The following is a 21,999-nucleotide window of genomic DNA, read 5'->3' as shown; positions in this document are numbered from 1 at the left end:
CAGAGCCTGGATCCTACTTCGGATTCTGTGTCTCCCTCTCTCTCTGCCCCTCCCCTGCTCACGCTCTCTCTCTCAAAAGTAAATAAACATTAAAAAAAAGAAAAGAATTCTAGAATTGGAGCACTCCAAGGATCTCGGATCACCCTAGTCTGACTGTCCTATCTTGCAGATGAAGATTCAAGAGGGCACCTAACATTTCTTCAGAGTTCTGTGGGAGGTTAAGAAATGAGTCCAAGGGGCGCCTGGGTGGCGCAGTCGGTTAAGCGTCCGACTTCAGCCAGGTCACGATCTCGCGATCTCGCGGTCCGTGAGTTCGAGCCCCGCGTCAGGCTCCGGGCTGATGGCTCGGAGCCTGGAGCCTGTTTCCGACTCTGTGTCTCCCTCTCTCTCTGCCCCTCCCCCGTTCATGCTCTGTCTCTCTCTGTCCCAAAAATAAATTAAAAAAAAAAAAAAAAAAAAAAAAAAAAGAAATGAGTCCAAGATCACACGGGAAGCAAACAGCCAAGACAAGGCTCTCAGTGCTCTGACCTCCTGAGCCAGAATACAAGACTGGGTTGAATCCAAAGCCCGTTTCCTTTCCCGTGAAGCCAGACCACCCTACCAACCAGAACCCAAGGTGGAGTCTGTCCACGTGGAGGTGCATGTCAACATCCACCAGAAGCCACTTGACGGAGGGATTCTGACGGAATCGCATGCTACCGAGCAGGCAGTGCGTGGATCCGCCCACACATGGAAGAACACCACACCATGCCACCCCCGGGGTCTGAGTTACCTTCACCACTTCGCCACCATCGACCTTCATCAGCTGCCTCAAGTTCTGCTGCAGCAAGCTGGTGTTGGAGCGCCACTTGAGCAGCCCCAGCAGGTCCACTGGAAACAGAGAACGAACGAACATCAGATCTTCGCGGCAAGAACCTGGTCTCCCTTCGTCACGCGTCCGGTGAGGTTCTCGATAGAACTTTGAAACAGAGCGATCAACCCTGCTTGGAAACCTCCTCCCGCTAAAAACTCCATTACTTTCTAGAACATACTCGACACCTGGTATGGCTGAATACATGACTTCCGACTACATTTACCATGAAATGATTCCAGGTCGAAGCTTAAAATTGCGTTCGGTGTAGCACCTGGGTGGCTCGGTCGGTTAAGAGTCCGACTCTTGATTTCGGCTCAGGTCATGATCTCCTGGTTCATGAGTTTGAGCTCCGTGTCAGGCTCTGTGCTGACAGTGCAGAGCCTGCTTTGGATTCTCCCTCTCCCTCTCTCTCTGCCCCTCCCAGGCTCGTGCGCTCTCTCTTTCTCTCTGTCTCAAAATAAATAAACTTAAATAAAAAAAAAATGCATTCGGGAGCTTAAGAAAAAAGGGCTGAACTTTTCAACCTGCAAGAAGGTAGATTCAGACCAGCAGAGGGTCTGGAAGAAGGCTCCTGGCCCATCAAGTGTGGTCCTGAAATACCAAGTGGGTTTTTTCCTATCTGAGAACATGGCTTTTATTTATTTATTTTTTAATTAAATAACATAAAATAAGAAATGCACATTCGGGTACAGAAACTACAAGGTGACAGGAAGCCTGGACCATGGGGCAACCACTGCCCTCATCCTGGCCTGACCTACCATGGCTGTTTGTCTCCTATGGTTGAATTTTATCTGGTTTGTTTTCTCATAGAAAAACCACAGACTGAATGGATGCATTTTTACAGACTAAATGCGGAAGACAATGTCCGGAGATGATTTTGTTTAAGACAGCAAGATGTTCTTTAAGGCACGAAGACAGAATCCAAAGCATCTCTAGGAAAGAACATGTGCCCACACATTCTCCACTTGAAAATATATTAATATCCCATTACGTGAAAAAAAACACAATTAGCAAAGTGCCTCCAAGTGACTGTTTATGCTCATCGGGAAGAAACGTCAGCTACGCAAAGTATCTCCATTAAAAAAAAAAAAAAAAAAAAAAAAAAAAAACCTAGTTCATAATGAAAAGAAAAATACAATTTTGGCAATATAATTTTAGCATTTCAGGGGACATAAGACACTTGCTAAGGACTAAACCACGCAAAAGGCATTCGTGTGATGATCACCAAAACATACATTCTCCTTTATTTGCCCTCCCCCCAAGCACAGCTGATTGGCAGGGGGGGCGGGGGGCGGGGAACAGTGACAATGAAGAGGGACGGTACCCAGGAGCACTGGGCAATGAGTAAGCTGTAGGCTCGAATGCCCGCTGGGCCACATCACCACCATATGACCTTGGGCAACTAACCTCACTCAATTTGCCTATCTGAAGGATGGGTACGACGTTGCCCAACTGGAAGGCTGGTGCCAGGTTTAAACGGTGTGATGTGGAGAAAGTGCTCAGCAAGCTACCCAGCATGAAGACAGACAGCAGTGGCTGTCCATCCACAAGATGATGAGGAAGTGAAAAATTTTAGCCATTCATCGTGAAAACTAACATGTTTTCATTTGTAAATGAAGATGGAGTATGAGAAAGGCCACATCCTGCCCAGACATGCCCTAGGTGCCAGGGTTAAGGGAGATTCCACCTCATGAGAGTTACCAGTGTTTTTTCAATGGAAACTAGTTACTTATCTGGACTCCATTCCCGCAAAGTTAGCGGCACTTCCTGTGTGAGGGAGGCTTAGGCTGATGTCGGTATTTTAAATCTGAGAAAAGGTACAACCGGCCAGCGTAAGAACACCTCCAAGGAGGGAGAGCCTGTTTTAAGAAAACAGCTTGACCAGCCTCCCACTAGCAGGGTCAGACCAGTGCTCCCTGTCCGAGCCCTCATCCCCGGGAGCCACCGCGGCTTGGCCGTGATCAATTCTGTGTCTTGTGACTTCTCTCTAATTACATAGGAAGCTAATTGAGGAGAGGAATCACAGCATCCAGTAATGCTGAGAACAGAGATGTTTAATACAAACCTCGATGAATAATTCAGCCACTGCTTTTCCCTAAGTAACGGAACTTCGCAGGAACAAATCATGGCTGCAGAAAAATGAATCCCCGAATGAGACTCTGGGACTCAGTGCTCAGACGTCAAGTGGGGCAGCTCCATCTTGCACACCACCTGCCACACCACCATCCCGAAAAGAGGAATCATCGGCTGGTGTGCAGTGAAAGACAAAAGATGCCCCCTTTACTCTCAGTGAGCATCACGTCGGAATCTCCTCGTTGCCCGGCAACCGCTGCTGCCAATAGCGGGGTGCTCGCTCCCTCAGTTCCAGGGAAGGAATTACCCTGTGACTGATGACGGCCGAGGAGTCAGGAGGTGCGAGGAGAGGTCAACATCACCCCCCGGGGAGACGGCTGCCACTTAACCAACACCTTGGAGAGTTCTCGTTCACAGTCCCCTTCTCCAGCCACACGTGGGTTATGAAGGATTCTGTGGGGGAGCCTCTCCCAACCTAACTGCTCTTCGGGACGTTGTTTGGATGGGGAAAACATGTTCAAGTTCCAAATAACAACTTCCAAACGTGCTTCTGGAACGTGACCCAAGCATAAGGCGGTGGCGTCCTGTGTAGTGAAAATGACAATACACAGAAGCTCTCATTTTGTCCAGCACGTAATGGAAAGCTGAAGCGTCACATGCATGGGGCAGTGACTCCCCGGAGAGGCTGCCACTGCCCTGAGTTCAAGGAGGCCCTGCGCGGTGTAGCCATCAGACTAGTGAACTACCAGGGTGGTATCCAGAAAGTAACGTCTGACCCGTGGGGGCATCCTTTCCATAACGCGGTCCCAAACCAGCACCTGCCTTGCTGACCGTGTGCTCCCTGGGCACTAAACGCACAAGCCCCCCGTGTTTTCTGCAGCCCTCCCCATGCTTACGCAGAACCCCGATGCCCAGTTAAGGCTTTACAATTGCTCACGGAGATTACTGACTACCACCAGCTTAGGGCAATGCTTAGGGCAAACCGTGATGATGAAGACATTAGAGAGACGTATCCCAATGGCCTTCACGCATCCCCCATGTTCCCCCGCACAGCTGACTCACGAGCCAAGCAGTGAGGAAGCACCTTCTAAACAGCGCGATACGACGGAGCGGAGAAGGCGGGCCCAGAAAGTTGGAACGGGGCCTGTACACCCGACTGCCCAGCCCTCTTTCCACTCCAATGCCATGACTTCCAGAGGAGGGGGTTACTCCGTCCCCTTTGATCCTGTTAAGGTCCAAACAGTGACTACCCCTCGGGCAAATCCGAGACTCCTGCCAAGATTTACAGACAATCCCCAGGGACACAATTCAAGATAGCAACAAACATTAATAATCAAAATCCATATTGGGTGGCTAAGAGGGCAAATTGGATTTTTCAGCTGAGTTTCAAGAGAGCATAAAGTCACCCTGCACGGCTGTGATATGCTCACATTTGGGGGATGCAATTTTTAAAGGTAGGAAGTATACAGAAGGGACTGCCGCGTCCAGTGTGCTGTGAGTAAGAGGTGCCCCTGGCCACACAGCCACGTTGCTGGGGACTCTGCAAGCGGTGGGAACAACTCAAGGCAGCCGGCGGGCCCAGCACAGGCACCACCTGCCTCTGCATTTCAGTGTGCTTCATCAGCCGGTGCCTTATCTCACCGCCAGGAGAATTAGAAAGGCCACCAAAACCAACCTTTAAAAACAAAGGTAACTGAGGGAGCCTGGGGGGCTCCGTCGGCTGAGCGTCTGACTTCAGCATAGGTCATGATCTCACGGTTGGTGGGTTCAAGGCCTGCGTCGGGCTCTGTGCTGACAGCTCGGAGCCTGGAGCCCGCTTCGGATTATGTGTCCCCCTCTCTCTCCGCCCCACCACTGCTTGTGCTCTGTCTCTCTCTGCCTTTCAAAAATGAATAAACATAAAAAGAATTTTTTTAATAAAAACAAGAAAAAGAAAAAAAAAAAAACAGAGGGTGACTCTGTAGCTTAAAAAAGCTAAAGGGGCGCCTGGGTGGCTCAGTCGGTTGAGCATCCAATGTCGGCTCAGGTCATGATTTCACAGTTCGTGAGTTCGAGCCCCGCGTCAGGCTGTGTGCTGATAGCTCAGAGCCTGGAGCCTGCTTCCGATTCTGTGTCTCCCTCTCTCTCGGTCCCTCCCCAGCTCACACTCTGTCTCTGTCTCTCTCAAAAATAAATAAATGTTAAAAAAAAAAATTAAAAAAAAAAAAGGTAACTGGTAATTATCTCAGTGAGTAGCTGGGAGATGGGAAGGTACACAGAGTGGGCACCTCAGACCCTCCAGCTCACATAACCCCTGCCAGGCCCTTTGAGACAGACATTACACCTGCATATGTGCCTAGATGAGGAAATGAGGTTCAGGCGGTGTCAGAGGCCCCCGTTCAAGGTCACTTCCAGGATTAGCACAGGGCAAGCGCTCAGAGGCACGTCTTTGCTCTGACTCCAAGTCTCGTGTTTTCTTCCCCTTACGCCGTGCTGTGTTCCTTTGGCCAAAAACCTTTCTTTTAAAGCAAGCCCACTGGTTTATCTCTCTTTAAGGTTAATCCTTAGACCAAAACTATAGTGAAGTTTAAAGCGCGATGGATGTCACGCTCCCTGCTAGTCCATGGATGCCCACACCGTCCATCCCGGAGGATGCGCGAATGACCCACGGACAGTGATCCTGCTCCTGCCGAAGCTTCCGCTGCTGAACGGGGGGCACGAGCAGGACTCGGGTGGGGGAGGGAAACCGCGGGGTGACACGGGTCTGTCCCCAAACTCACCGTTCTGGGTAAGTTTCGTGGAACACACGAGTGTTGAGATCTGGAAGGAATCTTTGCTGATGGTGCAGCTTCCAAGACTCTGCATGCTCCTGCCCGTGGCAGAGTGCGCCTTTTCTTCCAGCTCCGCCTTCGTGGAGGGCAGGCTTAGGTACGTCGCGGCGTCCTCCAGCTTCTTTGCCTCCGCCTGTGGGTTTAATTACACGCATGACGAACACGAGTCACAATGGACCGACACACGCGTGTCGAACACGAGTCACAATGGACCGACACCTAATTCTTTCCTATCCCTTGCTATCCTCAATCCTTTTAACCATCATGATATTTGCTCTTTTTCATTTGCTAAACTATTTTAATGATTTCCCTTATTCCTGTAGATTAATTCATGTTAACATTTATCGTACATCATCTTCTCTCATCAGGAACAGCCAAAAGGCTGGTCATCTGCAATGTTCACTTAGATAACGAACTGTAGCCAGAGAGCAGCTTTCTCACAAAGAGAGGAAATGTCAGCTCAGGCCAGGAAGCCCAGAGACGGGTGAAAGAGTCCATACTAGCCATACGACACCAATCAAGTGGTATACCTTGTAGACGATGAGATCATGCTCCCCGTCCCTCAGAGTGGTCCCATCGTATCTCATCAGCTTTACAAATGCTAGTGCAAATATTTTCTCAGATTTATCCTTAGCTGCAAGAGAAACCAATCATCGTCATCAACTGCCGTCATGACAATCTAGCATCATAAAATGCTGCGAGGCCTACCTTCATGAAAACACTACAAAACCACACGGGATTACAGTAAACACAGACAAATGGAGAAATGGACGAAGTTAACCAGAGGAAGGCTCCTCACTTGAGTTCAAATTAATCTTGTAAATTCAAAGTCATCGCGACCAAGATCTCATGCGGGACTTTCCTCGGCAAACCTGAAGCCTGATTCCCAAGGTCAAGGGTAGCACGATGATGTTGAAGAAGGCCATGGAGGCAAGCCTGCAATCCTAGCAACCGGGAGTGACCGGGAAATGCTAACAAGGAAGATGGTGTGGCTTAATTAACATCGGGACACTCAGACCAGTGCGAACCACAGGGTCTGGAGACGCGAGGCAGATGACAGTCCAGAAAGGACAGACCGTTCCCTAGGAAAACTGGCAATCAATATGGAACAAGAGAATAGACTCCTACCCCACAACATCCCCTAGTATAAATTCAGGTGGGGCGAACACACGGATGTGTAAATTTGTTCTCTTTGGCAAGAAAGCTCCCTCCCCACGTACCTGAGCATGAGACTCGTTCCCTCACTTCATTCAAATCTCTGCGGACGTACCGCCTACTCCGAGATGACCAGCCCTTCTAACAGAGTAAATTAGAAACTGGTCACACTCTCCCCTCCCCTGATGCGCTTTTCTTCATAAGTGCTATGGACTGAATTGTGTGCCCCCCCCCACCCCAGTCTGGGGCTGGAGCCCTAACCCTCCACCACGTGACTACAGTGGAGATGTGTCCCGTAGGCGGGTGCTTGAGGCTAGTGAGGTCACTAGGGTGAAGTGCCGATCCTCCGGCACCAGTGCCCGTCAAAAAGGAGAAAGAGACCCCAGAGCTCTCTTCCTCTGTGTGAGTTCACAACCCTGGAGAGGGTCCTCGCCACAACCCAGGGTGCTGGCACCCTGCTCTCAGACTCCCAGCCTCCAGCACCCCATTCCTATTGTGGAAGGCCCCCAGTCTATTCTGTTACGGCTGCTGGAGCAAAGCGAGATAACAGTCCTCATCCCTGTCGGAGCTCCACCCGTGTGTACGTGTGTGTGTGTGTGTGTGTGTGTGTGTGTGTGTGTGTGTGTGAGCTGTCGTTCAGCCTTCGTTTCACACGCTGGCCTTTGGAAGGCAAGCGACGCTGCGTCCGCGTCACTGCCATCTCCCCAGCACCGAGCAGTGGTGCCTGCCACCTATCAGGTACTCGGTCCCCATCCGTTCTACTTGGAGAGGTGACAACGAACTGGTTCTCTCACTCGATGACAGTGACGTGGGATAGGGTAATGGCGGGAACAGTCCCGATGGGCTGGGTGGTTGGAAGAGGTCTCTGAGGGACAACACGTGAGCCAAGACATAAACCTTCCAGAATAGACGTGGCCAAATGCAGAGTCCCCAAGTGGGCCCAGGCTTGGCCATTTTGGGGACGGAAAGCCAGGGGACCGGTGAGTAGTGGGTGGTGAGGGGGGCAGGGGCCAGCGCAGGAGGGACGGATGAGGAGTCTCTGCCGACGAAACAGATCCAGCATGAGTTCTGCAAGATGCCAAGTGAGTACAGCATGGAAAACATTGAGTTTCAGAGCTATAATCTTTAAAATTATATATCCCAGATTCTCTTTTTAGAGATGAAAAGACAGAGGTCAACGAAGGAAGGAGCGCACATCCACCCCCCTCGAGTCAGGGGCTCAACATATTTACCCTAAGTCCCCACTGCACGAGATAGCGTGCCTCATTAATCTGTGCAGTCCTGGTGTCCATCAGTTCCTGGCACACAGTAGTTGCTCAATAAATGGTATACCTAATTTGATAAATTAATGAATGACTGACCAACCACACTAAAGGGAGGGAAGAAGGTAAATAATATGGACCCTAGGAATCAAAACAAAATATAACTTCGTGAATGGGCATCAGAAAACATAAAATATCTTAATATTCAGGTGAGAAAGAACAGATGCTTCTAGCCTTGAGCTGACGTGAAAACAATAAGGACACGCCTCCATGAAAGCAGCCGGGGTTCAAAGGGACACATGACCACCGCTGTCAGCCCACGGCTTCCCCGATCCTACTACAAAGCAGCACAAAGGAACAGTGCACACCTTTCGTTAACACGCTACACCTGGACGTCAAGGCCACGGACTGCACTTATTACGTGCTCGTCGGCAGCCATTGTGAGCAGGCAACAAACTTACAGGATGTCAAGGGCACGGGAGGCAGGGCTGCCCCACCCAACCAGTCCCCCTAGGAGCAAGGGGAACTCAGCCCCCAGCCGGCTGGACCCAGAGCTGCACAGCTGCTCACGTTCTGGTAAAACAGGAGCCAGTGCCTCTGGAATTGCTAACACGTTGCTGGAGTGTAGATCACCCAACCCCCAGGGACGGGTCCCATCCTGAGAAATCCCAGCTCTTGTTTCCTTGGCTTGCCCACGTCCAGGGGAAAAGCGGCTGACGGGCCGGGGGGGGGGGGGGGGGGCGGGACGGGGAGGAATTGTGGCCTCGCTTCTTCCTGTCTCTGACCCTGCGTGTCACGGATCGCCATCACGGAGGCGACAGGGACCCCCTGGCTGCCGTCACTCTCGTAGCGGACAGCTCAGGACTGCGTCGGCATCACACTCTTGATGCCCAACACGGTTCCAAAACCGCACAAGCCGTGGCGCAGGGAGCCTCGTTAATTACGCAAATGTGTGGTGGCGGGTTGGGTGACAGCATCTTGTCTATAATGAATGCTTAAAACTGTCTGGAAAAATAAGGATTCTGAAAATTAAAATGCTGGGCCCTGATGTAATTTATTAACGAGAGAGAACAAGCTCGTTACGAAGGGGGAGCTTGCCTCGGAGACAAGCCCTCTATGGATTCCAGAACCGGGTCCTTGCCTCCCAGCGTGCCCCCCTTGTCCCTGCGGCCCACTCCCATCCCGGCCGATTCACCGATGCAGGGTGCTGAGCCCACGGCTCCCCGCACGCCTTGGCTGAGGACAGACCCGCCCTGGGTCCCCCATCCACGCGCCCCGGTCCGTTCACCCTGCACCCCAGCCTTCTCCACAATAGTCCCAGGATGCTATTCAGAAAGAGGAGAACCTTCTCTGCGACGGGTAGACAGCAGGTGAAAAACTAAGACCAGGTGATGGACGTGGCCTCACCGCACCCCAAGGTGTGGGAATAGGACGCTCCAGCATAGAGACTAAGTTTGAACCAGAGTCGTCCCACTGACTAACTAGGGTGACTTTGGGCCGCGGAGGGGGAGTCCGTGGGCCCCAGTTTCCTCAACCGTAACGGGCAGGGTGATGGCCACAGTGACGGAACACGGGGTTATTGTGAGGACCAGTCGAAACAGTACAGCAAAACTACTCATGCCAGGAGCCCGGTAAAGGCACATGCGTGTTCACAAACGTTTATTACCAGTTGTTCTTCTCCCAAAGTTCTGGCCAGCAAGGAGTGCCGTGCGCCCCCTGCGGCCGGCCGGTCTGGACTTGGCCCCCGGGGCAAGTATGCAACGCTTGGGCACCGTGGGCCACGCTGCCCAGCCCCCACGACCCTGCTGCTCCACCCTGCTCGAACCCCGAGACCCCTTTCCCTGCTCGGCCCAAACACGGGGACAGGACGAGAGAGAGGATGCTGCCACAGGTCACTTCCGCCCGCCCCCTCCACATAGCCGCTGACCACGACGGACCCCGTGCTGTCTGGACCCCTTGGTTCAACTGCCTCGGCCGCCTTACCCCACGCCCCCCCATGTGTCTTCCGGCTGACATGCGTGCTCTCTGCACACCAGCCCTGCGGACCAGGTGAGCACGCCCCGACACTTCTGAATAGCAGCGAGGCCCTGGGTCCTCACCGGCCCCACAGAGGGGTCTACGTCCCCCCAGCTTCAGACCCTTGCGCGTGTACCCGCTCTCCTGGACCACACTCCTAGGAAAGGGACCGGGTCAGGCAGAACCCCTTACAGGAACAGGAAGAAGGATGGACACATCACCACGCAGCAGTGGCTCCTAAGGAGCACCTACCCCATGCCAGGCATTGTGCCAAGGGTTCAGCAGCCTCCATTGTGCTCGGTCTTGATGACCAAGCCTTCTTATCCTCCGGATGGCTGTGAGGGCCCCGACAGCCAGGGCTGAGGACCCACAGGGTCGTCCATGCAACACAGGGCCCCCAGACCACCCTTTCCCTCAAATCTACAGCCCACAAAATGGAGCCAATCTCACTGTTTATTTATTGTTATTTTTTTAAATGTTTATTTATTTTTGAGAGAGAGACAGAGACAGAGTGCGAGCAGGGGAGGGGCAGAGAGAGAGGGAGACACAGAATCCGGAGCAGGCTCCAGGCTCTGAGCCGTCAGCACAGAGCCCAACACGGGGCTCGAACTCACGAACTGTGAGATCATGACCTGAGCAGAAGTCGGACCCTCAGCCGACTGAGCCACCCAGGCGCCCCTCTTATTGTGAATTGTTTTCCCAAATCTGAGGTCACCACCCAGTGGGTACAGACACAGGACTTATCTGCCTTTCGTAATATCTCAGCATCTAGAACTGGGCTACATCCTTAGCAGACACTCAACGAATGTGACAAGGTGACCTTCAGTCATCAATAACTCTTTTGGAAGGGGAGAGATTCAAGCCCCCATCCTGGCGCACCTGGGTGGCTCAGTCGGTCAAGCATCTGACTCTGGCTCAGGTCATGATCTCACCGTTCATGGTTCCGAGCCCCACGTGGGGCTCCGTGCGGACAGCTCGGAGCCTGGAGCCTGCTTCGGATTCTGTATCTCCCTCTCTCTCTCTCTCTCTCTCTCTCTCTCTCTGTCTGTCTCTCCTCAGCTTGTGTGTGTGCACGCTCTCTCAAAATTAAATAAATAAACATAAAAAAAAAACCCAAGTCCCCCATTCTTTCCTCCCGGCATCTCGGCATCAGCCAGTGCTGTCCCAACATTTCCTGCGAGAGAAGCTTAGCCTGAATCCAGACACCAGGGGCCACTCACAAAGACAAACGGTCTCCGGGGTTTCCGTTCCAGTGCAAAGGGCATGAAGAGCCAATTTTTGAAATCCACTTGTATCTCAGTGACTTTTCTGATGGATGGAACAGCATTACGAGTCACACGGAAGAGAGGAAACAGAAAGCAAGAACAGGAAGTAGCAGCTGGAAAAACTCAAGAAAATTCATGTCTCCCTTTAATCGGCTCAAGGAAAAAGAGTCGGTGACATTTTCTGGAAACAAGTCAACACGAAAATGAGTTAAAGGATTAAGATGGCACTGTGTTGGGATAACCGAGTTCTAGATGCAGAACTTCCAGAACAATCCAGAACAAGTGACGAGTACAGCCTACTGAGCTTTGCCCCTGTTCTCCCTTGAAAACCCCATGGGCTAATGGAGGGATTACTCACAGTCCTGTGACGATCTGTGGCGGAAGGTAAACCGAAGGTGACTGCGGTTGACATCCTCAATGGGAATGGCCACCTGCAGAGTGGAAAACGGAACTTTCAGCACCTGTACCAGTATCTTCTCACATCAGTGGCCCTGTCTAACTGCAGATACGGTGCAACCACGCACAACTCGTCACTGCAGTGATGAAAACACTGGATACCTAATCCCCCGTATGACTTTCCAAAGCAAAACGCCTTCTGAAAATTTAAACTAGATAATATTGCAAAGGACGCCAAACCAACCCTGCGAGACAGCAGAGGTTTTCGTAAACATTCAGATCCTCCCTGTTAAGAGTCTACGTTTACGAGTCGCCGTTTTCCTTGGCAGCCCTTCTTGGAGGTGCCCACGCATCCTCCGCAGCCGCGGGGACCTGCCCTCGGCGGCAGGAGCAAAGCTGGCTTGTCATGACTTCCAGTCCAAGGAGACCCAACGCGCGCTGCCCTTCGGCAAAGACTGTCCCTAAAAACTCTCATATCTGACATCTGTGTGGTAGAGCCAACCCTTGGCCAGGGTCTCAAGTATTCGAGCCCTTGGCACGTGGGCTGGGGGAGTGCCACGCTGGGCTGCCGTGGTGACGTCAGCGTGCCGCGTGAGGAAAGCAGAGTACGACACCACGGAAGGGGATTCGTCTCCCCAGCGATCCCCTCCATACGCTGTCACCACTATTTTTTTCCATTTGGTGTAAAGACAGCAGGCCACACATCAAACAGACCCGAGAAGAGAAAGATAATAGCTATCTTTAAAGGACCCTGTCATTTGTCTCCATGAAAGTCCTATTTTTATGTCCAAGAGGAGATGAGAGTAAATGTATTCCAAGAAATGCCAGCGTGGTTCCTTAGCAACCTTGAACGACTTTGTTGCAAGAGCGCCTCTGCCTGTTTGGGGTGGCCGCTGGCGAGCAGCCCCGGCTTGGGCGGGAGGTGGGGACTTCCTTGGGATACAAATGAGCATTTCATCATCAACCCCGTGGGATACAATGACCATGTAAATGATACCTTAACGGTCTCAAACCAACGCGGCTGCTTGACTTGGTAGTAAATCACAGACTTGTACTCTGAAATCCCTTCGTCGCCGGCACCCGGGAAAATCACATGCTTTAAAAGAAGGCATAAAGAGTTCACATCAGACCTCATAGAGCTTGACACCGCATACATCTCCCCACCTCCTGCCCCCATTAGATGAGCTAAGCAGAGCACTACAGGAATGCCAATAAACCCGGCGCGAATGGAATGTGCTCCCGGCAATGGGAGGACAGATCCATCTGGAGCCAGCGCGGCCGGCGTAAGATCCTGCTCTCAGCCATTTAAGCATCTTGATGGTGATCAGCACAGAGATGCTATACTGTCCTCCGTCCCCCGTCCCCTCACCCCTAACAGCCTCAACATTAAGGTCTAAAGGAAGTTGCCGGAGTCACTCAGTAGGTCTAGAATAAAGAGCTTCGGACCAAAAAGGAGATGGCGACACTCCTTCCTGTTCCGCCAGCTGTCAACACTGACCACCTGACTCCGGCGGAAGTAACACCGGGGAGGCCCCAGTGGCAAGGGCAGCGCTGCCTGGCAGTGACACTGGACGTGGGCCACCCACCCCTCCCAGCACAGCTGAGCCTCAGGGGAGCGCAGTGGCACTGCCCTCCGCCACGTGGGCCCAGGGGAGCCCAGCCCTCCACCATGGTCCAGAGTGGGAGGCGGCAGGGACACGTGCTCTGGGTTGGCCTCCAGTCATCCGAGGGGGCCACCGTCTCCGAGCAGCGCCCCAGCTCGCGAGTCCTGCCGGCCGCTGCGACCACGCAGGAGGAGGTCTCGGGAACCACCACCACCAGCCATCAGAGCAAGAGGTCGGATGCCCGGATCCAGACCCCAGTCCTACCTCCCGCTAGCTCTCTGGCCCTGAACAAGACTCGTCTGGGCCTCAGTTTCCGCATCTCTCACACAGTGACCAGAACAGTGCCTGACCCGCTACCGTGCTGGGCAAGACCTCTGAGCCTTGGGTTTACACTGGCAAGTGAGGCATGGTGACACGGCCGGGGAACAAAGGCGGTCGGGACCCCCTGGTCGGGACTGCCAGGCCCCCGTGCACACCAGGCCTCTGTAGCGAGCTGGAGAAAGGGGGGAAAGAGTAAACTCTCATCCCTAGAAAGGGGGTCACACAGCCCAGCCACGTCTTTTTCTATCGTGCAGCAGAGCCAAAGGGACACTTGGCAGGAAAATAAAGCTTCCACGCTACGGATTAAGCTTGGCCACAATATATACCTCCAACCGTTTTCCGTCCTCGTCATAAACAGACACGGTAACCTCCACATTCTTCGCTGTCGTTTTGCTTCCTTTATCAAAATCGCCTTGAACTAAAGTTACGTAGATATCATTTCGAACATCACCTGGGGGAGAAATTATACCTTTAAAGCCAATCCATCATTCACAATGTAACCGAGAATTCTGCACAACTGCCTTAACTTGCTGCCTCTCCTAGCAGCGCATTCAAAACGCTGTATTGGATGATTATGCAATATTTTCTACAAAACAGCCTCGCATTTAAAGGCATGACAAAAGCAGTTTTCAGCATCGTCAGCATAAGATGACGAGAAAGGGGAAAATTTCAAGGCCCTTAATGATCTGCGTGGTTCTTCACCTCGGGAGGCAGCCCACACACACAGCGGCTTCAGTGCTGTCGATGGGTTTGCAATGACTGTCCCTCTCCAGAGTCTACGGCCCACTGTGACTCACATTACTATCTCGAGGTGGACCACTGGCTGCGTGCTCTGAGTCTGGGCAGCCAAAGAAAATCACAACATTAAGTGACAACTGGCAATATTGGCTTCCTCTACATTTTTCTAAGGACTTAAATGAAAAGCTGACTGAGAACCAGAACCCCAAGCCAACGTTCTGCGTTGATGTCTGGGATCAGGGACTAGGAGTGGGTCAAGAGACAGCTTTCTGCATGGATCTTGTCTCCTCCGGTGGGCAGCGGTCAGGAACCTGAAGAAGGTCCACAGGGAGCAGAACGAAACAGATCTGTGCATTGTAACGTGAGTCAGGCCATAAGTTGTGCAAAACAGAAGCAGGAACAAGAGACAAAACCCCACACACGACAAATGAGCTCAAAACGCTTCTTCCTACCGAGAGCACACGAGGCCCCTGGTAATGGGCCGACTGGGAAAACTTAGCGAGCTTCGTTAGCATCATGATTTAGAGCACGTAACACTACCCAGCGACTGCAACCCTGCTGTCTGTCTGGCCACCTCCCACGCCAGACCCACCTGCTCTCCCACAGGGATGTGAGGAGGATGTTCACCACGGGCAGTGAACGGCCCGCCGTGTGCAAAGAACAAGGATCCCTTAAGAAAAAAATCCCCTTGCTTTATTGTTTTGTTGTGTGTGTGTGGGGGGGGGGAGGTTGGTTTTTTTGGTTTCTGTTTTGTTTTGTTTTGTTTTCTTACTGCTCTGTTCTGGCTTTTAATGTATCCAATTATTAAATTAAGCCTTCATTTAAAAGTCGTTATTATAATAATCCCAGTGGGTTGCAACCACAGCCACCGGAGCTGCTGGGAGAGGAAACAGGAGTGCAGTCCGTGATATCGACCGAGCGAGAAGCTAAGAGTGACGGAGCGTGGGGCCAAGGGCAGGAGGCAGAGCCTCCAGGCCAACACCTGCCGCTAATCCCTGAGTGACCACCAACACGTCACTTAACCTCCCCTGCCACCGCTGCTAAACAGCCTCATCAATAAGGCAGGGCAGTCTGAGTAATCCCTCAGCCTGGAAATTCTACCAAAGCACAAAAGCCATAATCAAAAGGGGCTACAAGAGCTTTCTACAGGCCTCATCGGCCAGACGGCCGTCACACGCTGGGGGCAGGGGGGCGGTGAGTCTCACTCTCCTCTTGGCCTAGACATCCATACTCAGGGCCACCCACAAGCGGGGTGTACAGGAGATAAACTCCACACACGGGCACTCACAAGCCTGCCCTCGGAGAAGACCGCCAGGGCCACAGGGTTCTCGTTCTGGGGAGGAAGGAGCTTGAAGCAGACGTGAGTGGACTCCACGAGAACTTTCCCTTCGCCACACGCAAGCCTCTGGCCACCTTCCCAGCTCAGAGAAAAACTCTGCTCCCCGCCAGGATCCTTCGGACAAACCGCAGGCTTTCCCGAGGCTCACAAACAGGTAGAAGACCCAACAACGGCAGGCTCTGCCACCGTGCAAAGGAGACACACATCTCTGTGAAGGTATCTCCATAAGATGGGGCAAGAGGGGACAATGCACACGCTCTACCGAGCTAACGGCCAGGGATCCGAGAGAAAACACCCCATGCCATCTCTCCCCCAAGGGGCCTGGGGAAGCGCCCACGGCCCGTCAGTGATTCCTCGGCCATGGAGAGAACGTGGTGACTCATTCTAGCTAGAATCCCACACGACGGGAGCCCTGACTCCCGACTTAACACACAGAACCTGCCGGAACAACAGTCACCTGTATGGCTGCCCCAAGAATCTACTAGTAGATTCTTTTAGTGGCCTTAACTTTTTCAGTTGAACAATTATAAAGGGAAACATGATCAGTATGAGTTCCAAGTTTTCTGGGTCTCGCTCTGAACATGAGGCCATCCTAAGACCACCCAAGATCAATGCACAACGTCATCCTAATCTATAAATTTCATCTCAAATACACATGCAGGCGATACATCCACTGTGAACTCCAAATCGATTTGCTGCTTACAGACTTGACTCACACCCGCAGTAGGTAGTCCTCGGTTTTATAATATGGTCTTGGATGTCATACTTTCTTCCTGTACGGTGAGCCACTGTGATCCAGCCTAACTAATTTGAGATGACTTTCACACTCATTTACCAGCTGGAGTACACAATGACCCACAACAGCCCCAAAAGACAGAGGTAGCAGAAAGAATAGGTCCCAGGGGTGCCTGGGTGGCTCAGTCAGTTAAACGCCCAACTTCAGCTCCATTCACAATCTCACAGTCTGTGAGTTCGAGCCCCGTGTCGGGCTCTGTGCTGACAGCTCAGAGCCTGGAGCCTACTTTGGATTCTGTGTCTCCCTCTCTCTCTCTGTCACTCCCACTCACACTCTGTGTCTCTCTCAAAAACAAACATTAAAAAAGAAAGAAAGAAAGAACATGTCCCTAAATGCCCTAAAATAACCAAAACAAGATCTCTGATAGCACAACGAGTGGATAGCTCTCCCTGCGAATGTACAGCAAGGCCCTTTTAAAGGGACACCACAGGGAATCTTTGAATGTGAGGAGGTTTGGCCCCATTTCTGCTGCTCATTAGCTATGTAACTTCAGGCTGCGGCTGAATCTTGATTCTCAATTAGCTCAACGCCAATTTGTCGGCTTTCAAGATCCTCAGATGGATCAAGCCAAATTATTAACGTGAGCATTATCTGCAAACCAAAAAAGTATCCCACAGACGTAAAGGATCTTCCCCAAGATCTCGTGAGGATCAAATCATGTTACTACTGTGAATGTTATTTGAAAACTGGAAAGTAAACATGAGATTAATTTTTACACGAGAGTCCGTCATTGGTTTCGTAAGCTTAGAATCCATGACCGGGCCTGAGCAATCTTCAGTATCATGAGTAACATGAACTAAGCAGGTGCCAGGTGTACACGTTCACGTCTGCCCCTCCTTATTCTGATCAGATGTCTCTCCAAACATCTGTCGGGTGTTCACGTCTCCCCCACACGACCCCTGCCGTCGGAAGGAGCTGACCTCACCAAAGCTCTAGGTGGCTAAGGTGCCTGTTCCGTCACCCAGCCCATCACTGTCCAGGGGGCCACAGAGCAGGGAACTGAGTGAGCCAGTCTGAATGCCGCTCAGAACATCACTGCTGGGAAACACTGGGTCAAAAGCATGCCATCTTCCTCAGGTCACTGGGTTCTGGGAAGAAACGGGAGCCATGGGGACCTGCTAGAGGACGAAGTCAACATGCAAAGAGGACAACTGGCAGAGCTTGCTACGGAGGGACGGAGCCAGTGCCCGGGCTGACTCCCAGGTCCGCGCTCAGGTGCGTGAGCCGATGAATATCCTCAGGCTTCGGCCGTGTGTCCTGGCCTTGTGCTTTCTGTTACTTCCACCCTAGAGGAGCCCAACTCCCACCCGCCCTACAGGTAGGAATGATCATTACTCTCATTCTTCAGAGCCGCGGACCACAGCTGAGGGAGGTCAGGGCCCCACCCAGGGCCACAGAGCCAGGGACGAGCCGGAGCACAAAGGAAAAGCACAGACCAGATTCCAGGTCCTGCAATCTCACTTCTGGGGCTGAAGACTGGGGTTCGAGGCTCGGGAGCACTGTGGTGAAGACACATTTAACCGACAACCTACCCCGAGGACCAGGAACACAGTAGGGTCTGTTTATCTAAATTGTGCCCCCTTAAGTTTAACATGTTCCGGCTGATTCCAAAGCTGTTGCAGGATCATCACCGTGAACCCACGTTACCATCATAAAAGGGCAACCTTCATCCTAGAGTGAACCGTGAACCAACCACCACGATGGATCCATTGATCAGAACCCAAGGGGAATCCCGCGCGGCCCCGGAGAAAGCCCCATGACCCGCTGCCCTTATTACACTACACGTGTTACACAACCCAGCGCACGCAGTCCTTGCGGCCAGGCGGTGCAACGTCTAACCTCCATTCTTCCTTTTCACCAGATGACGTGGGGCAGAGACAAACCACAAGGCATCTGGATTAAGGGTAACACTGGAATACGGGACGGTAAAGGGTTTGCTTACAACAACGACGTTCGCTCCAGCTGGTGGTAGAAACCCATCTCAAGTTCTCAGGACTGGGTTCTGGAAATGCTCATTTCGCCTGCTTGTCCCTACTATGATACTGTCAGAAGTCGCTCCCCTAGCCTTCACAGGTTATTACAACCAAGAGAAGCCGCCTCCCCTCGGTCTGAACCTAGGTGGCCGGCGCTCACTCTGGCCATGGCTCCTGCCTGCGGGAATGATCCATGACCACCCTGGGGTTTACACATCACCCACCACCAGCTCAACCCTCTGCATGCCGGTCACCGTCCTCGCACTGCTCTTTGTGGCCAGCGATACAACCGCCCCAAACGCCGGCCACATCCACACTGCACCCAGAGGCACGCAAGGAACCCGTTCTTACCAGGCATGATTATCTCTGGAAACCCCGTCTTCCGAGCCACCGCTGTGGTCCTGTCCACTAAATGAGGAAATTCTTTTCTAATCTGATGGATATCTCCAGGAAGTAATTTCAATGTTACCCACAAACCTAGAAAAGCAATGGATGCGTGAGTCATGTTTTAGCTTATACATTTCTGAAAGATTTCAGGACACCAAGCACCTGGGCTTCCCAGAAGGCGGGCAGCGAGCCACCCCGCACGGCCAAGGCAGCCCGGTCCCTCCGTCTCACAACATCACAGCAAAGGACGAACAAATGCTCCAGCCGCCACTTGCTCTCCCCTCCAAGGGGGGTGGGGACAGGGCAGGAAAGCTCTGAAACCCTCTGAACAGGTCGGAAGGGATGCCGTGGGGAGGACAGAGTGAACTTGCTAGGGCCTGGGAGCCGAGAGTGCGTGTGCCAGCCTCTCCCTCCGCAAAGCTGATGCAGAATTGCACTCTGGAGAAAATACCCTCGTGCAGCAAGTGAACAGAAGGCAAAAATAAGAGGGAGTAGAGCAGACACGGGGTAATGAAATCAAAGGCAGAACACAAGTCAGTTGTGTGGCTCTCTCAGAAATTTTCAAAGACAGGGCCTTTCTCCCAAGTGGGAAAGGAGGCCGTCACCATCAGCTGTCACGTTCAGGTCTCCGTCTCGGGGACCTCAGAGGCCTGGCCTGCTCGCTCCCTGGCCACTCAGCCCAGCAGGACCCAAATCCGCATCAGAATATAAAGGCATTTGTTCTCACTCACGCTACTCTTTCGTGTGTCTGTCTGTCTGTCCAGCTATTCCTCCCCTAGATGCATGCTTCCAGGGAGCAGGGACAATTCATCACTGCTTAGCTCAGCACGCTGCCTTCAGTAGCAGGCAGACGGGAAAACTGAGACCCCATCCACAAATGATGTGCATTCCAGGCAGGCCCGGGAGACGCCTGGCGTTCCCACACAAGGCGTGCTCACCTGAGGCTGCTTCTACCGAGAGCCGCTCGGCTTGATGAAACCCCACACCTCACACCGTTCTCCTCGAGCTTCCTGTCTGCTAGCAGCTGGCCTGGAGACATCTGTCCTCTGCAAAGACGTATGTCACTTGTGGTTGAGAAAGCCCACAGTCACTGATGACATTCTGTTCTCTGCCAGGTGAACCCCTCTCCTCCTGCCAACTAGACGGTGTCTCTGATCTACTCAAAGCTAATAAGCACCTACTGTGTGCCCGACACACACTGGGCACTGCAGACACAGAGCAAACACTCACTATATCCCCGCCAGGGACTTAGCTTCTATTCCAGGAGTCAAGCCCTAAACTCATAGCCTCGGTGAAATCTGCAACAGCAAAGAACTCTCTAAGGAAAAGTCCAGGGCACCTGGAAACTGGGTCCCCAAGGCTGCAATCCTGGGGCTCACAGAGGCTCACCTGAGGAAGAGACATCACAAGAGATCAGAAGATCTCCTCCCACCCCCACCCCGCCCCCAGGCGCCTGGAGTCCTGAGCCTCAGGGGGAGAGGCAGGAGATGAAGCGAGGAAGGGCAGCAGGGACCCTGCCAGCCATGGTGGGAACTGCCCCATCCGAAGGCGAGGGCAGGCTGGCAAGAGGGGCAAGTACCAGAACTCCGGTGGCCATGTGGGCATGGCCCACAGACAGGCGGGAGGGTGGGAGTTCAGAGCCACGTGAGGAACCCCGGCAGAGAAGCCACTGCAGGAACCCAGGACACATCCCACTGCCGGCGGGAATGGAGCTACCCGCATGAAGGTCAGACCAGAACCGGAGGGGGAAGGGGCGGCTCTGCAGAGATGGGGACAGCTGTGGGCATGGCCAATAGGAGGAGCGGGGATGCCACTCCCGGAGCCAGGAAACCCCGTATCCTGGGGACGCCCGGAAGAGGAAGGGCAGGGGCAAGAAGAGGAAGAAGATCCTCTACGATGCACAGAACTCCCGACACTTAAAGCTCACAAAGGACCTCAGAGGCCAGAGCAAGCAGGGAAAACCCAGGGGGGTAGCAGCAGGGTGGTGAGCGGCACAAGGCGCAGCCCAAGCGACACGGGCAGTGTCCACGGCACTGAGCACCCAGGGTGTTCCGAGGTCCTCAGCAAGTGCACCCCTGGTGAAGACGGGAGGGGGCAACGCCGACGGGAGGGCAAAGAAGGAACACAGATGAAGGTCAGAGGGAGGAGATATAAGCCTCTCTGTTGAGAAACTCGGAGAGAGCGAGCCAATACACAGAGACAGACATGTTTTCTAAGGTAGACTGTTCTATGCATGGTGTTTTCCTTGTCTTTCCTTTCCTGTTGTCTTCCCTTCTCTTTGAAATATAAAACTCCAAATCATGAGAGGGAGAGTTTGAAGAAAGAGGAGGAAAGCATAACCCATAAAAGGAGGTCCCTAAAGAGATGTCAGGGGGTGACACCCACATAGGGACAGAGGTATCCTTGCTCAGGATGTGCACTGCACAAAGGCCCTGGCAAAGAAAGGCAAGTGGGGAGCTAAACCCAGCCCACACTCTGCTCATCAAGCTGGGTGCCCAAGCGCTGCCTGCATCTTCCGACTCACTGAGAAGATGGACGCCCTATTTCTAATTCACACAAAAGGACCACAGGTTGTTGTTCCTGTGGACCTTCAGGAGAGGTCTCTTGAAAGGAGAGCAGACAGGCCCCTGAGGGGGCCGCGTCCTCCAGTGGAGCAGAGCAAGTCAAGGGACACGTGTCTAAGTGCAAGGGGAGATCATCACTGCAGGTGACAGAGACGCGATCCCTACTGGGGACACCAAGGTGCAGCTTCGAGGCTCTCAAATCTCTGGTCCCAAAACCTCCCAAAGGCATGAGTGTCCCCAGCAGGAATCCCACTCAATGACATTCATCAAGGACTCGCAGGACGTGGTGAGGTAATCATTTACGGAGGTCCGAGGCAGAGAAATGTTTGACAACACCATTCTCCAATCCGGCCGCCTCCCAAACACCTTTCATTCGCACAAATGCGAGCTTGCTCAAAGACCTTAGTTCATCAACTAGTTACTTAATGACACAATTCAATTTGTTAT

The 21,999-nt window shown here is 52.7% G+C and overlaps 1 protein-coding gene across 2 annotated transcripts in view; it reads right to left on the bottom strand.

The window, feature by feature from the left end:
• DOCK1 (dedicator of cytokinesis 1) overlaps window positions 1–21,999 on the bottom strand; it is a 525,941-nt gene that overhangs the window by 407,839 nt on the left and 96,103 nt on the right. For both annotated transcript variants that reach the window (XM_047073604.1, XM_047073605.1), the window contains exons 13-19: window positions 18,953–19,078; window positions 14,082–14,206; window positions 12,828–12,926; window positions 11,793–11,865; window positions 6,267–6,370; window positions 5,686–5,869; window positions 773–870 (exon numbers count right to left, since the gene is read on the bottom strand). In XM_047073604.1, coding sequence (XP_046929560.1) covers window positions 773–870; window positions 5,686–5,869; window positions 6,267–6,370; window positions 11,793–11,865; window positions 12,828–12,926; window positions 14,082–14,206; window positions 18,953–19,078 — 809 coding nt within the window. The remainder of the gene's footprint in view (window positions 1–772; window positions 871–5,685; window positions 5,870–6,266; window positions 6,371–11,792; window positions 11,866–12,827; window positions 12,927–14,081; window positions 14,207–18,952; window positions 19,079–21,999) is intronic.

Source organism: Lynx rufus, unplaced genomic scaffold, assembly GCF_022079265.1.
Source record: "Lynx rufus isolate CCGP_SWC_20201006 ecotype Redwood Valley unplaced genomic scaffold, mLynRuf1.p SCAF_11, whole genome shotgun sequence".
Taxonomy (NCBI): Eukaryota; Metazoa; Chordata; class Mammalia; order Carnivora; family Felidae; genus Lynx; species Lynx rufus.
The sequence above is the reverse complement of the archived record's forward strand: the minus strand, read 5'-3'. Positions and strand labels throughout refer to the sequence as shown.